The 14,057-nt window shown below is 45.2% G+C and overlaps 1 protein-coding gene across 4 annotated transcripts in view; it reads left to right on the forward strand.

Annotated features, from left to right (window-relative positions):
• The first annotated feature begins 6,423 nt into the window (after positions 1 to 6,423).
• Positions 6,424 to 14,057, forward strand: part of USP48 (ubiquitin specific peptidase 48) — a 74,888-nt gene continuing 67,254 nt past the window's right edge. For 2 of the 4 annotated variants that reach the window (XM_069575040.1, XM_069575043.1), the window contains exon 1: positions 6,842 to 7,248. In XM_069575040.1, the coding sequence (XP_069431141.1) occupies positions 7,115 to 7,248 (134 nt within the window). In that variant the 5' untranslated portion in view covers positions 6,842 to 7,114. Of the gene's footprint in view, positions 7,249 to 14,057 lie in introns of all 4 variants that reach the window. The other 2 variants (XM_069575039.1, XM_069575041.1) reach the window with 2 other exon arrangements.

Consider the following 14,057-nt stretch of genomic DNA (forward strand, 5'->3'; position numbering starts at 1 on the left):
AGGTTGTTTGTACTCACTGCGCATCAGGCATGCAGGCTGTGTTCAGGAATACTGCACGTTAAGACAGTGCTGGGGCTTCCCTGGTGGTCCAGAGGTTGAGAAGCCACCTGCCAGTGCAGGGCACGTGCGTTTGATCCCTAATCCAGGAAGACACCGCAGGCGGCAGGGCCGCCAGGCCCGTGCACCAGCCCGGCTAAGCCAGTGCTCTAGAGTGCACGTGCCCATGTGTGCCAGTGCCGAAGCCTGAGTGCCTAGAGCCCGTGCTCTGCAAACAGAAGCCGTTGCAATAAGCCCACACACTGCAATCAGAGCAGCCTCTGCTCGCAGCCACTAGACAGCCCTCGCAGCAACGAAGACCCAGGGCAGCCAAAAAAAAAAAAAAAAAAGTTCCGAGAGAACAGAGTGAAAAACTAGGTCAAATGCTGCAGACAGGTCAAGTAAAATAGAGTGTGCGCTAACCACTGAATTTCACAATGTGGAGGACTCTGATGACCTTAATGTGGTTGGTTTGGAGGGGGAGAGCCTGATTTAGAATAAATTTAAGGAGGATGGGGAATTATGGAACTGGAGAAGACTCTAGACCACTATTTCCAGAAGTTTTGCTATAAAGAAGAACAAAGAAGCGGGATGGTAACTGGCAGAGGATGTGAAGTCAAGAGCAGGGTTTGTTAAACTTGGGAGAAATTGCAGCATATTTGAATGCTGATGAGACTCATCCAGGGGAGACTGAAAAGCCCCAGGAGCAACGCGTCCTGTAAGATTCAGATTCATGTCTGCTATCTCTACATGGATGTCCCTGATGCCCTTAAAATGCAATGTATTAAAAATGGAAATCATCTCCCTTCTAAACTTTCCTTTTCCGTACTTTTTAATCTCACTTGGTAGAAACTCTATTTGTTTAACTACCCAGTTAGAAACCTGGCATGTAGCAGTGACAGCATAGTGAATAGTGTCCACAGTTTCATCACGTGCTAAGTGAGGCCATCACGCAGGGAGCTGTAAGCACCTAGGAAAGGGTTATGACCTGGACCTGAAGGCCAGATAACAGAAAGCTAAACAGGCTTTGCTTAGACCAACCCATCATGTTTAGGGATTCCATGTCCTAAATATCTTTCAAGTTTGTCTCCTCATTCCATACACATTACCCTGCCCCATTCATTCATTATCCCTGGCTTCTTTACTTCTATAGTTTTTAAAGTAGTTTCTCAGCCTCTGTCCTTGACTTAGACTGAGGAAGTTACAAAAAATGCAAATCCCCCTTATATCATGCACCAGCTTTAAATGTTTCAGTGAATCCCTCAGATAAACGCAAAGCCTTGGTCAGTCTCTCAAAGGCTCACCTCCCCTGCTCAGAGCTGTGGCCTCATACTAAGACGGTTCTCTCTTCCGTCTTTGTCTTCCTTGACGTTCCCTTTGTCTAGAATGGTACATTTCTTCTAACCTGGCTAAGTTCTATTCATTTATGAAGAGTAGGTTTAAGAGTTATCCCTCATGGGAAGATGTTGCCCAAGTACTTCAAACCTTCCAAGGAAAGGGACCTTACTTTGAGTTTCTACTGTTCTTCCCTCACCCACGCCCAAGTGCAAGGACTACGTCTCATTTTCATCATTCCTTCAGCGAACATTTGTCTATAAAGAATTGCACACATTAAGGATCCAGTTTGGAGACTTCCTTGCAGTCCAATGGGCCATTCTTACCTTAAGAACCTCATGAACAGTATGAAAAGGCAAAAAGATATGACACTGAAAGATGAACTCCCCAAGTCAGTAGGTGCCCAATATGCTACAGGAGAAGAGCAGAGAAATAGCTCCCGAGGAATGAAGAGCCTGAGCCAAGTGAAAACAATGCCCAGCTGTGGACGTGTCTGGTGGTGAAAGTAAACTCCGATGCTGTAAAAAAAAACACAAACATCGCATAAGAAAATGGAATGTTAGGTCCATGAATCAAGGTAATTTGGAAGTGGTCAAAGAGGAGATGACAAGAGTGAACGCTGACATTTTAGGAGTCAGTGAACTAAAATATACCAGAATGGGCGATTTTAATTCAAATGACCATTATATCTACTACTGTGGGCAACAATCCCTTAGAAGAAATGGAGTAGCCCTCACAGTCAACAAAAGAGTCCAAAATGCAATACTTGGGTGCAATTTCAAAAACAACAGAAAGATCTCTGTTCATTTCCAAGGCAAATCATTCAATATCACAGTAATCTAAGTCTTTGCCCCAACCAGTAATGCTGAAGAAGCTGAAGCTGAATGGTTCAAAGAAGACCTACAAGACCTTCTACAACTAACACCCAAACAAAAGATGTTCTTTTCGTCATAGGGGACTGGAATGCAAAAGCAGGAAGTCAAGAGATACCTGGAGCAACAGGCAAGTTTGGTCTTGGAGTATAAAATGAAGCAGGGCAAAGGCTAACAGAGTTTTGCAAAGAGAATGCACTGATCATAGCAAACACCCTCTTCCAATAACACAAGAGACTCTACACATGGACATCACCAGACGGTCAACAGCGAAATCAGATTGATCATATTCTTTGCAGCTGAAGATGGAGAAGCTCTATACAGTCAGCAAAAACAAGACTGTGAGCTGACTTTGGCTCAGATCATGAACTCCTTATTGCAAAATTCAGACTTAAATTGAAGAAAGTAGGGAAAACCACTAGGCCATTCAGGTATGACCTAAATGAAATCCCTTAAAATTATAAAGTGGAAGTGAGAAATAGATTGAAGGGACTAGATCAGATAGACAGAGTGCCTGAAGAACTATGGACAAAGGTTCATGACACTGTACAGGAGGTGGTGATCAAAACCATCCCCAAGAAAAAGAAATGCAAAAAGGCAAAATGGTTGTCTGAGGAGGCCTTACAAATAGCTATGAAAAGAAGACAAGTGAAAAGCAAAGTAGAAAAGGAAAGATATACCCATCTGAATGCAGAGTTCCAAAGAATAGCAAGGAGACCTAAGGAAGTCTTCCTAGTTAATCAATGCAAAGAAATAGAGGAAAACAATAGAATGGGAAAGACTAGAGACCTCTTCAAGAAAATTAGAGATATCAAGGGAACATTTCATGCAAAGATGGGCACGATAAAGGACAGGAATGGTATGGACCTAACAGAAGCAGAAGATATTAAGAAGTGACAAGAATACACAGAAGAACTATACAAAAAGATCATGTCCCAGATAACCATGATGGTGTAATTATCACACCTAGAGTGTGATAGCATATACCTCACCTAGAGTCAGACATCCTGGAATGTGAAGTCAAGTGGGCCTTAGGAAGCCTCGCTAAGAACAAAGCTGGTGGAGGTGATGGAATTCTAGTTGAGCTATTTCAAATCCTAAAAGATGATGCTGTGAAAGTGCTGCACTCAATATGACAGTAAATTTGGGAAACTCAGCAGTAGCCACAGGACTGGAAAAAGTCTGTTTTCATTTCAATCCCAAAGAAAGGCAATGCCAAAGAATGTTCAAACTACATGTCACATGCCAGCAAAGTAATGCCGCAAATTCTCCAAGATAGGCTTCAAGAGTGTGTGAACTGAGAACTTCCAGAGGTTCAAGCTGGACTTAGAAAAGGCAGAGGAACCATCGATCAAATTGCCGACATCTGTTGGATCATAGAAAAAGCAAGAGAATTTGGAAAAACTTCTAGTTCTGCTTCACTGACTACACTAAAGCCTTTGATTGTGTGGATCACAACAAACTGGGAAATTTCTTAAAGAGATGGGAATACCAGAGCACATTACTTGCCTCCTGAAAAACCTGTATGCAGGTTAAGAAGCAATAGTTAGAACCAGACACGGAACAACAGACTGATACAAACTGAGAAAGGAGTACATCAAGGCTGTATATCGTCACCCTGCTTATTTAACTTATATGCAGAGTTCAGTTCAGTTTAGCCTCTCAGTCGTGTCTGACTCTTTGGGACCCCATGGAGTGCAGCATGCCAGGCTTCCTTGTCCATCACCAACTCCCCGAGCTTACTCAAACTTATGTCCAAAGAGTCGGTGATGCCATCTCATCCTCTGTTGTCCCCTTCTCTTCCTGCCTTCAATCATTTCCCAGCATCACGGTCTTTTCCAATGAGTTAGTTCTTCGTATCAGGTGGCCAAAGTATTGGAATTTCAGCTTCAGCATCAGTCTTTCCATTGAACATTCAGGACTGATTTCCTTTAGGATTGACTGGTTGGATCTCCTTGCTGTCCCAGGGAGAGTCTTCTCCAGCACCACAGTTCAAAAGCATCAATTCTTTGGCACTCTCCCTTCTTTATGGTCCAGCTGTAACATCTATACATGACTACTGGAAAAACCAGACCTTTGACTGTACGGACCTTTGTCAGCAAACTAATGTCTCTGCTTTTTAATATGCTGTCTAGGTTGGTCATAGGTTTTCTTCTAAGGACCAAGTGTCTTTTAAGTTCATGGCTGCAGTCACCATCAGCAGTGATTTTGGAGCCCCCGAAAATAAAGTCTGTCACTGTTTCCATCGTTTCCCTGTCTATTGTCCAGGAAGTGATGGGACCAGATGCCATGATCTTAAGCTTTCTGAATGTTGAGTTTTAAGTCAACTTTTTCACTCTCCTCTTTCACTTGCATCAAAAGGCTCTTTAGTTCTTCCTCAATTTCTGCTGTAAGCGTGAAGTACAACATGCAGAGAACATCACGTGACGTGCTGGGCTGGATGAAGCACAGGGTAAAGTGCTAAAAGACAAAGAGCGGGAGAAGCCCACAAAAAGGGAACAGAGGAAATACCCATGGGCTGGAGTGAGAGCCGCAGGTGAAACAAACATGCTCCCTTCCTGGCTAGCCCTGATTTGCATAGGGGAAGCTGGGGGGTGGGGTTGGGGAGGTGAGGAAGACAAAAACGTATAAAAAGAGGGAGCCAAGATGGGTTGAGGCCTCTCTTTTGGGGTCCGCCCACCCTCATATCTCCACAGGGTACTATCCTTTGTTCTGAGCTGTAACTGTGCTGTAACACTGGTCTGCTGTTTCAAATCTTTGTTTCAGTAAGATAGAACCAAGGAAATTACACTCTCCTGACACAAGATTGCTGGAAGAAATATCATTAACCTCAGATATGCAGATGATACCATCCTTATGGCAGAAAGCATAAGCACTTTCTTGATGAAACTGAAAGAGGAGAGTGAAAAAGCTGGCTTAAAACTCAACATTCAAAACATGAAGATCATGGCATCCGGTCCCATCACTTCATGGCAAAAATAGATGGGGATACAATGGAAACTGACAGACTTTATTTTGGGGGGCTCCAAAATCACTGCTGATGGTAATTGCAGCCATGAAATTAAAAGACGCTTGATCCGTGGGAGTAAAGCTGTGATCAACCTAGACAGCATATTAAAAAGCAAAGACATTAGTTTGCTGACAAAGGTCCGTACAGTCAAAAGTCTGGTTTTTCCAGTAGTCATGTATAGATGTCACAGCTGGACCGTAAAGAAGTGAGAGCGCTTAAGAATTGATGTTTTTGAACTGTGGTGTTGGAAAAGACTCTTGAGAGTCCCTTGGACTACAAGGAGATCCAACCAGTCAATCCTAAAGGAAATCAGTCCTGAATATTCATTGGAAGGACTGATGCTGAAATTAAACTCCAGTACTTTGGCCACCTGATGGGAAGAGCCAACCCACTTGAAAGACCCTGATGCTGGTAAAAAATGAAGGCAGGAGAAGGGGATGACAGAAGACGAGATGGTTGAATGGCATCACCGACTGAATGGACATGAGTTTGAGTAAACTCTGGGAGCTGGTGATGGACAGGGAGGCCTGGAGTGCTGCAGTCCATGGGGTCACAAAGAGTTCGACAGGACTGAGCTACTGAACAACCACCACCACCACCAATGGTTAGGACTCAGCACTCTCACTCTACAGGGTGGCTCTTTGGTGGGGAAACCAAAATCCCAGGGGGCAGCAAAGTGTGGCAAAAAAAAAAAAAAAAGCATCTAGTTCAAGGTTACCCACCTGGCCAGCTATTGAGTCAGAAATTAGCAGTTAGCCTGCCCCAGGGCTCTTACTCAAATGTAAAGTCCTCCAAATCCTTACTCGGGCAGTATTCTGTACAGTTTGCAAAACACTCTGATAAGGTTCCTCTTTATACCCAGAGGCAGAGATGGAATAAAGGGAAGGTTTAAAAAGGAATGTTCCTAAAGAAAGGCGAAATCAGCATATGGAGATATCAACAGTGAGGAGGGTTGGCCACCTGCGAGGATGACCTTCCAGGGTAGAGAAACCCCGCCCCTCAGGGCCTCGCGCGCACTCCGGCACAGTCCAAGGCACAGGAAACCCATGCCTCCGAAGACTACGAATCCCAGCATGCCTCGCACCCAAGGGCAGCACGCAATGTATGCCGGGACACGTAGTCCAGTTCTCGCTGAGAAGGCCAGAACGTGCCATGACGTCAGGAGGGCTCGGGAAAGGGGAGTCAGAAAGCGGTCCAGGATCGAGTTTTAAATCTTCCAGAGAGTTGACCCTGGTTTTCTTTGGTGACCCAAGTTTCAAGTCCCACCCCATAATCCAGCGGACTTATGGTGTGCCTTGAGTGGCCTCTCGCCTAACTCCTTCACGATTAAAGGAGAAGAACCAGAGGGCAAAAACAGGCAGCTTTCAAGTCTCCAGGCGCCGGGTTGTGAGACTAGTGGTGTGCAGGACGCTATTCTGGAGAGTGGTTGAGACGTCGCTTCCCCCGCGGCGCCGGTGAGGACGTGGCCAGATAGAGCCTCGAGTAGCCGCTTCCCCTTCCTCTGCCCGACAGGAGAAAAAGAGGGGCGCTAGAAGGGCGAGAGACAGGCGCGGGCGGCGCAAAGGCCGCTGGGAGCGCGCGCATGCGCACGCCGCAGCGGGGAGTACACCCTCAACGTCTGCGGACGCTGCGGGCGTCGGGTGTCGGCGGCGGCGGCGGCGGCGCTTTGCGGCTGGTCGTGCGGGTCGGGCGCGGGCGGGCAGGCACGGCGGCTGAGGCGCGCACAGGTGATTGACTGGCCAGCTGGCTGAGGCACCGCCTGGTCCTCATTGCTGGCAGGTGGCGGGATCCATTTGGGCGGCGGTGGAGGCGGCGGCGGCAGCGGTGGCCGGGCTCAGGAGGCACTCCCTGGGCCAAGGCCATGGCACCGCGGCTGCAGCTGGAAAAGGCGGCCTGGCGCTGGGCGGAGACGGTGCGGCCCGAGGAGGTGTCGCAGGAGCACATCGAGACCGCCTACCGCATCTGGCTGGAGCCCTGCATCCGCGGCGTGTGCAGGTGAGGCCCGCGCAAAGGGACTCGCGCCCTTCCTCGCGCCGGACCTTGGAAAACCAGACCGTGGGGCAGTGGTGGGGGCGGGGGTGGGGGCTCCGGTTGGGGTGGGGAAGGAAGACGGCGGCCCATTGCGTGCCTCTCTCCGGCTTGGAGACAACCAGGTGGAGGGCTTCCTCCTCTCCGCCTTCTGGGCGACCCGGGAAAGCCTCCTTGCAGGGCTGTGCACGGAGGTGATGATGCTGGAAGCTCTTCAGAAAAGGTTCTGAGTTCTTACCTCGAAGATGGCGGTGGGGATGGTTGAAAGCAGGAACTGGAGAGCTTCGCAGACGTTGGTGGTCGTTCCATCCTGGCCGCGGCTCGGCGTTTGGTTTTAGAAAACTGGGAACTTGGAAGTGCATTTCATCGTTGTCTTGTGTTAGTGTCGACGCTGAAGGCTGGGTCATATTTTGGGGGTAGGGCGGCTTCAGGAAAAAGTAAGTATATAGTTAGCCTGCGTCATCGGTACCCTTCATGTCCAGCTGACATCCCCTCTTTCTCAAATTTAGTATTTTTTTTAGCTTTTTTTTTTTTTAACCGCCCCCCCCCGGGGGGGAGGGGTCGTCTCTGACCCAGTACCGTTTTGCCAAGTACACAGTGTGAGCTGTATTGGTGTTCTCCTTCACTTCTACCTAGCCTTCGAACCTTCTTTGCCTTTCCTTTTAGATCGAATCCTTAGCTGTTTTTTCCACGTTTTAACGCGGGAACTATAGTGTGTTCCGGAGTGTTGTCGAATTGACTTAGCCAAGGCGGGCATGCTCAGTAGCCTTTTAGCAAGTATTCAGTAAAGACTTTTTGGAGTTGTTATATTTCGAGGCAGGACCCTGGAGGAATGGAAGTCAAGGTCTCAGATCTGAAGCTTTAAAGTCTAGTGTGGGAAGTGAAACGAGTTAGGGATCTTCCATAAGGCAAACGAATAATTCCAAGTTCTGGGCGTCTGGCTCACGAGGAGGGCAACAGGCAGTACTGGAATGACATAGCCTGTGTAATGGGTAAGCTTCCGTCAGTTTCTCCACCTAGTTTCCAAAGTAACCAAAAAATAGAAACTGTTTCACTATAATAGTTTTGATTTTAATAGAAAGAAAGGAGTAGAAATTGGCTGAGATCACTATAAGGGAAATGTCAGAGGTGAGTTTTAAGCTGCAACAGTAGCAAGGTTTATATCCAAGCTTTTTTTTTTCCTGAAACAACGTCACTCATTTAAAATGTACAATCCAGTGGTTTTTAGTTTGTATATTCACAAAGTTGTTCAGAACACAACTCAATCTGACCTCACCCCCTCACCCCCAAAAAGCCCTGTATCCATTAGTTTGGCACTTGTAAACCACCTCCCCCACCCCAAGTATGCAAGTAATCACTGATCTACTTTCTGCCTCTAAATTGGCCTTTTCTGAACATTTCATGTAAATGAAATCGTACAGTGTGTCGACTTTAGTGACTTCTTTGACAGCATACTGTTGGGGTTCTCAGTATGCTTTTGAACTGTGGTGTTGGAGAAGACTCTTGAGAGTCTCTTGGACTGCAAGGAGATCCAACCAGTCCATTCTAAAGGAGATCTGTCCTGGGTGTTCATTGGAAGGACTGATGTTAAAGCTGAAACTCCAGTACTTTGGCCACCTCATGCGAAGAGTTGACTCATTGGAAAAGACTGATGCTGGGAGGGATTGAGGGCAGGAGGAGAAGGGGACGACAGAGGATGAGATGGCTGGATGGCATCACTGGGTCGATCGCCGTGAGTCTGAGTGAACTCCAGGAGTTGGTGATGGACAGGGAGGCCTGGCGTACTGCAGTTCATGGGGTTGCAGAGAGTCGGACACGACTGAGCGGCTGATCTGAACTGGACAGCATAATGTTTTCAAGAATCACCCATGTTGTAGCGTCTGTCAGGTTTCTATTTTATTTCAAAAAATTGTAAAAGTTGTGTAAAATGCACAATGAAATTTACCGTTTTTGAAGTATACAATTCCACTGCATTGTTTCCTTACATACTGTACAAACATCACCATTGTCTCCTTCCAGACTTCTTCCATCACCCTAAAAGGAAACTCCACATCCCATTTTCCCTTCCTCCATCCCCTGACAAGCACTCATCTTGTTGTCTCTATAGATTTCTTTATTCTGGATATTATATATTAAGTGGAAACTTAAAATACGTGGCCTTTTTTTGTCTGGCGTTCACTTAGCATAATGTTTTCAAAGGTCATGCATGTTACACCCATGTCAGTGCTTTATTCCTTTTTGTGGTTGAATAGTATTCCGTTGTTGAATATAACACATTCTGTCTGTTCATCACTTGATGGATCTAAAAGAATTTCCCACAACTTTATGAGGGATAATTGACAAATACTGTTGTACATATTTAAAGTGTACAACACGAGGGACTTTCCTGGTGCTCCAGTGGCTAAGATTCCATGCCTCCAGTGCACGGAGCCCAGGTTTGATCCCTGTTGCGGAACTAGATCCCACATGCCCCTACTAAAGATCCCATGTGCCTCAACTAAGACCGGGTGCAGCCAAATCAATATTTAAAAACCAAAGTGGACAACATGATAATTTGATAGCCACTGTGGAGTGATTACCAGAATCAAGGCAACTAACACCTCACAACATAGTTAAATTGATGGGTATTTTGGTGGTTTCCACTTTTTGGCTGTTGTGAATAGCTTTGGTATGAATATTTGTGTGCAAGTTTTTGTAGGAACACCTGTTTTTTTGTTCCTTTGAGTATTTACCTGGGAGAGGAATTGCTGGGTCATTTAATAACTGTGTTTAACGTTTTGAGGAACTAACTGTTTTCCAGAGCGGCTGCAGTAGTTTGCATATAATGTATGACGATTTCGATATCTCTTCATCCTAACAGTTTGTTTTTTTCCTTATAGCCATCCTAGTGGATGTGAATTGGTATCTCATTATGGTTTTGATTTGCATTTTCCTGATGACTAATAAGGTTGAGCATCTTTCCTTGTGCTTATCGACCATTTGTAGATCTTTGGAGAGGTCTTTTCACATCCCTTGCCCAGTTTTAAAATTAGATCATCTTTACTTTTGAGTTAGAGTTCTTCATATATTCTCGATATAAGTCCCATGTTTTTGCATATATTTTTTCATTCTGTAGGTTCTCTATTTCCCTTTCTAGTTAGTACCTTTTGCGACAAAAAAGCTTTTACTTTAATGTACCATTAATTCTGGGGCTTCTCTGATGGCTCAGTGCTAAATAATCCACCTGCCAGGCAGGAGTTGGGTTTAGTCCTTGGGTCGGGAAGGTCCGCTGGAGAAAGAAATGGCAACCCACTCCAGTATTCTTGTCTGGAGAATCCCATGGACAGAGGAGCCTGGTGGGCTACAGTCCATGGGGTCACAAACAGTCCGACACGACTTAGCTCCTAAACAACAATAACAACACAGTTTTATTTATGTTCTGTTTTGGTCACTTGTGCTTTTGAAACCAGGCCTGATCTGAAGTCCAAGCAGTTTTTATTTAAATATCAGAAAGATTTCTCCTACCCTTTTAAAGCATTTCTTCTGACTCTTAAGATGAGATTAAATAATTAAGATATTATCAATATCTTTTAAATACTTTACAGAAAAACTTTTAATGAGATGCCAGAGCTGAAGAAGTGTGTAGCCACAGAGACAAGATGACTCATGACTGTTTACCTTCTGAAACTGCTTAGTACAATCACAGCATGAAAGCAATCTATACTAAATCTTAGGTACAAAGAATTCTGCAAATATTTTGTCTTAATTTTTAAAAACCGGTGAGGATTGTAGTCAAATCAAGTCCCTTTCCCGTGGTTTCCTTGGTGGCTCAGACTGAATCTGCCTGCAGTGGAGGAAACCTGGGTTCGTTCCCTGGATCAGGAAGATCCCTTGGAGTAGGAAATGGCAACCCACTCCAGTAATCTTGCCTGGAGAATCCCATGGACAGAGGAGCCTGGTGGGCTACAGTCCATGGGGTCGCAGAGTCAGACACGACTGAGTGACTAACACTTTCACTTTCAAGTTCCTTGCAGTAAAATTGTTCGGTGAGGGATATGCAGTTTTCATTTTGACCCATTTTTGCTAGATTTCCCGCTAGAGTGATGGTTTCACTTTACATTCCTGCTACCAGTGTGTAAGAATGTCATGTTTCCATAATCAACACAGTATGTTAGTCATACTTTTTCATCTGATAGGTGGGATACGGTGTCATGTTAATTTCTTTTTGTGACAGTTAAGATCTTGATTTGAATTTTTAAAATCTGAACTTACACTTCTAGTTGTATATAGGAGTGTATTTATGTTTTGTTTTCATCAGAGAAACCAAAACATTTCAGAGATGTAATGCATTCAGGAAGGTCATTGTTATGCCGCTGATTTAACTGTGTCTCATGGCTAGTGGGATCTTAGTTCCCCAATCAGGGATGGAGCCTGGGTCCCTGCATTGAAAGCACTGAGTCTGAACCACCGACCGCCAGCGAATCCCTTGTTAGGCCAGTTTAAGAAACGCTTAGGTGACTGCCCCTGGCTCTAGTCTAAACCCCTTAATAAGGACTGTTGGATCTGATGCCTCAGTTTCTGTTGAGCCTTTCCTCTTTGATGCGCCAGTGATACCTTTTCTCTGTTGGTGCACTTTCTCTCTCACGTGACCACTTTTGCCTTGCTAACCAGTCCCTGATCCTCAGAAGAGGTCAGGGAACAGATTTTTTTTTATTAAAAAAAAATCTTAATTATGGCAAAATTTAATACACTGAAGTAGGATTTCCCTGCTGTTCCAGTGGTTAAGACTCCATTTTTGCACTGCATAGGGTGTGGATTCAATCCCTGGTCAGAGAACTAAGATCCCTATGCCATGTGATGTGGGGGGAAAAAAGAGAGAGACGGTATAATGACACCCCACGATCCCATACAGCTGTATCAGTGATTGACCCAAGATGATCAGTTGTTTTGTTGCTAAAAGCTCAGCTCTTTGTATACCTGTGCCAAATTGAATTTCGGAGGCCGTTTTGGGTGAAGTAGAAAAGAATAGCTTTATTACTTTGCCAGGCAAAGGGGGCCACAGCGAGCTAATGCCCTCAGAACCTCGTGTCCCAGCTTGGGGAAGATCAGTTCAGTTCAGTCACTCAGTCATGTCCGACTCTTTGCGACCCCACGGACTGCAGGACGCCAGGCTTCCCTGTCCATCACCAACTCCCAGAGCTTGCTCAAACTCAGGTTCATCGAATCGGTGATGCCGGATCTTAGTTGTGGCTCTCTCTTAAAGCATTGTGTCTTGAGGATCTCATCCTCTGCCGTCCCCTTCTGCCTTCAATCTTTTCCAGCATCAGGGTCTTTTCCAGTGAGTCAGTTCTTCGCGTCAGGTGGTCAAAGTATTGGGAGTTTCAGCTTCTTCCAGTGAATATTCAGGACTGATTTCCTTTAGGATAGACTGGTTGCATCTCCTTGCAGTCCGAGGGACTCTCAAAAGTCTTCTCCAACACCACAGTTCGAAAGCATCAATTCTTTGGCGCTCAACTTTCTTTATAGTTTGACTCTCACATAGTTAATTCATATAGTCAAGTCTTTATAGTCTAGTTCATGGGGAAGATAGTGAGAAGTTTTATCGTAATTATTCAAAAAGGGCGTGCTCACCTTGTGGACAGTCTTCTGAGGGGTTAGTGGTGAGATAAGGAAGAGTCACCTTCAGGTCCAGCTGATCTGGGATCTGCATGCTTGTGGCAGCATGCATGTCAGAGTTGTGTCTGACTCTGCGACCCCACCAGGCTCCTCTGTCGATGGAATTTTCCAGGCAAGGATACTGGAGTGGGTTGTCATTTCCTACTCCAAGGGGATCTTTCCCACCCAAGGATGAAATCCTCTCATCTCTCTCCAGAGTTGGCAGGTGAATTGTTTACCACTCCGCCACCTGGAAAGCCTTGTGGGCAGTATACCAAAGTTAATTGTTAGCTTCTCCCACCTGGAGGGGCTTTGGGGCTCTGCAAGATAGCTCAAAGGTATTGTTGTGTGTATCCATTGACGGGAAAACAGGACCTTGCCCCAAGGCTGCTCTTGACTGTTTCTCTCACAGCCCCGCCCTTCCCTAATTAACGACTGCTCCAGTCTGCCCTTCAGAACAGGGAAGGTCAAGGAGACTGAAGGAAGGCTGTTTCCTGGAATCAAAGAAATGGGGGGCACAGAAAGACCTTGTCCCCAGGAGCCCAAGAGGGCCCTGCAGCGTGTCAGTTTCCTTCTCATTGCATGATGGACTCTCATTACTCAACACAACTTTAAAAATTTCCAATGCCATGCATGTTACTGGTTAGTAAGTGTTCTGTGTTCTATGAAACCTGTGTCTTTGTGGGGTTTTGTTCATTATGTGTCTTTCTGCTGTTGTACACTAACGCTTGCGGGATTGCTTAGTCTAACCAAGCTTTGAATGAAAGGAAGAAACCTCTCCTTAATCTCAGGCTCAGCTGTTATTTGAATTTTTTCATTTTCTTTCTGTGTATCTGTTAAATTCAACAAATATTATATGCCATGCAGAGTAGTCATTCTTTATTCAAAAAAAATTTTTTTTCTGGCATCTGTGGTCTAGGGTGGCTCTGAAATAGAACCAACCAAGGTTAAAGTTTCTTCATTTGCCATTTATTTTAGAGATAAGATGTAAACAACATAATAATGTTACTTTCAAAGAAGGAGACAGGTGTTGCATAATATACTTTTGCAAGTTGTTTTTATTTGATGGGTTCTTTTTCTGCATATATTGGTCCCTATAGATCTCATTGTTTTTAATAGCAGTGTGCTATTTCACTGTGTAG

This window comes from Ovis canadensis, chromosome 2 (genome assembly GCF_042477335.2).
Source record: "Ovis canadensis isolate MfBH-ARS-UI-01 breed Bighorn chromosome 2, ARS-UI_OviCan_v2, whole genome shotgun sequence".
NCBI lineage: Eukaryota > Metazoa > Chordata > Mammalia > Artiodactyla > Bovidae > Ovis > Ovis canadensis.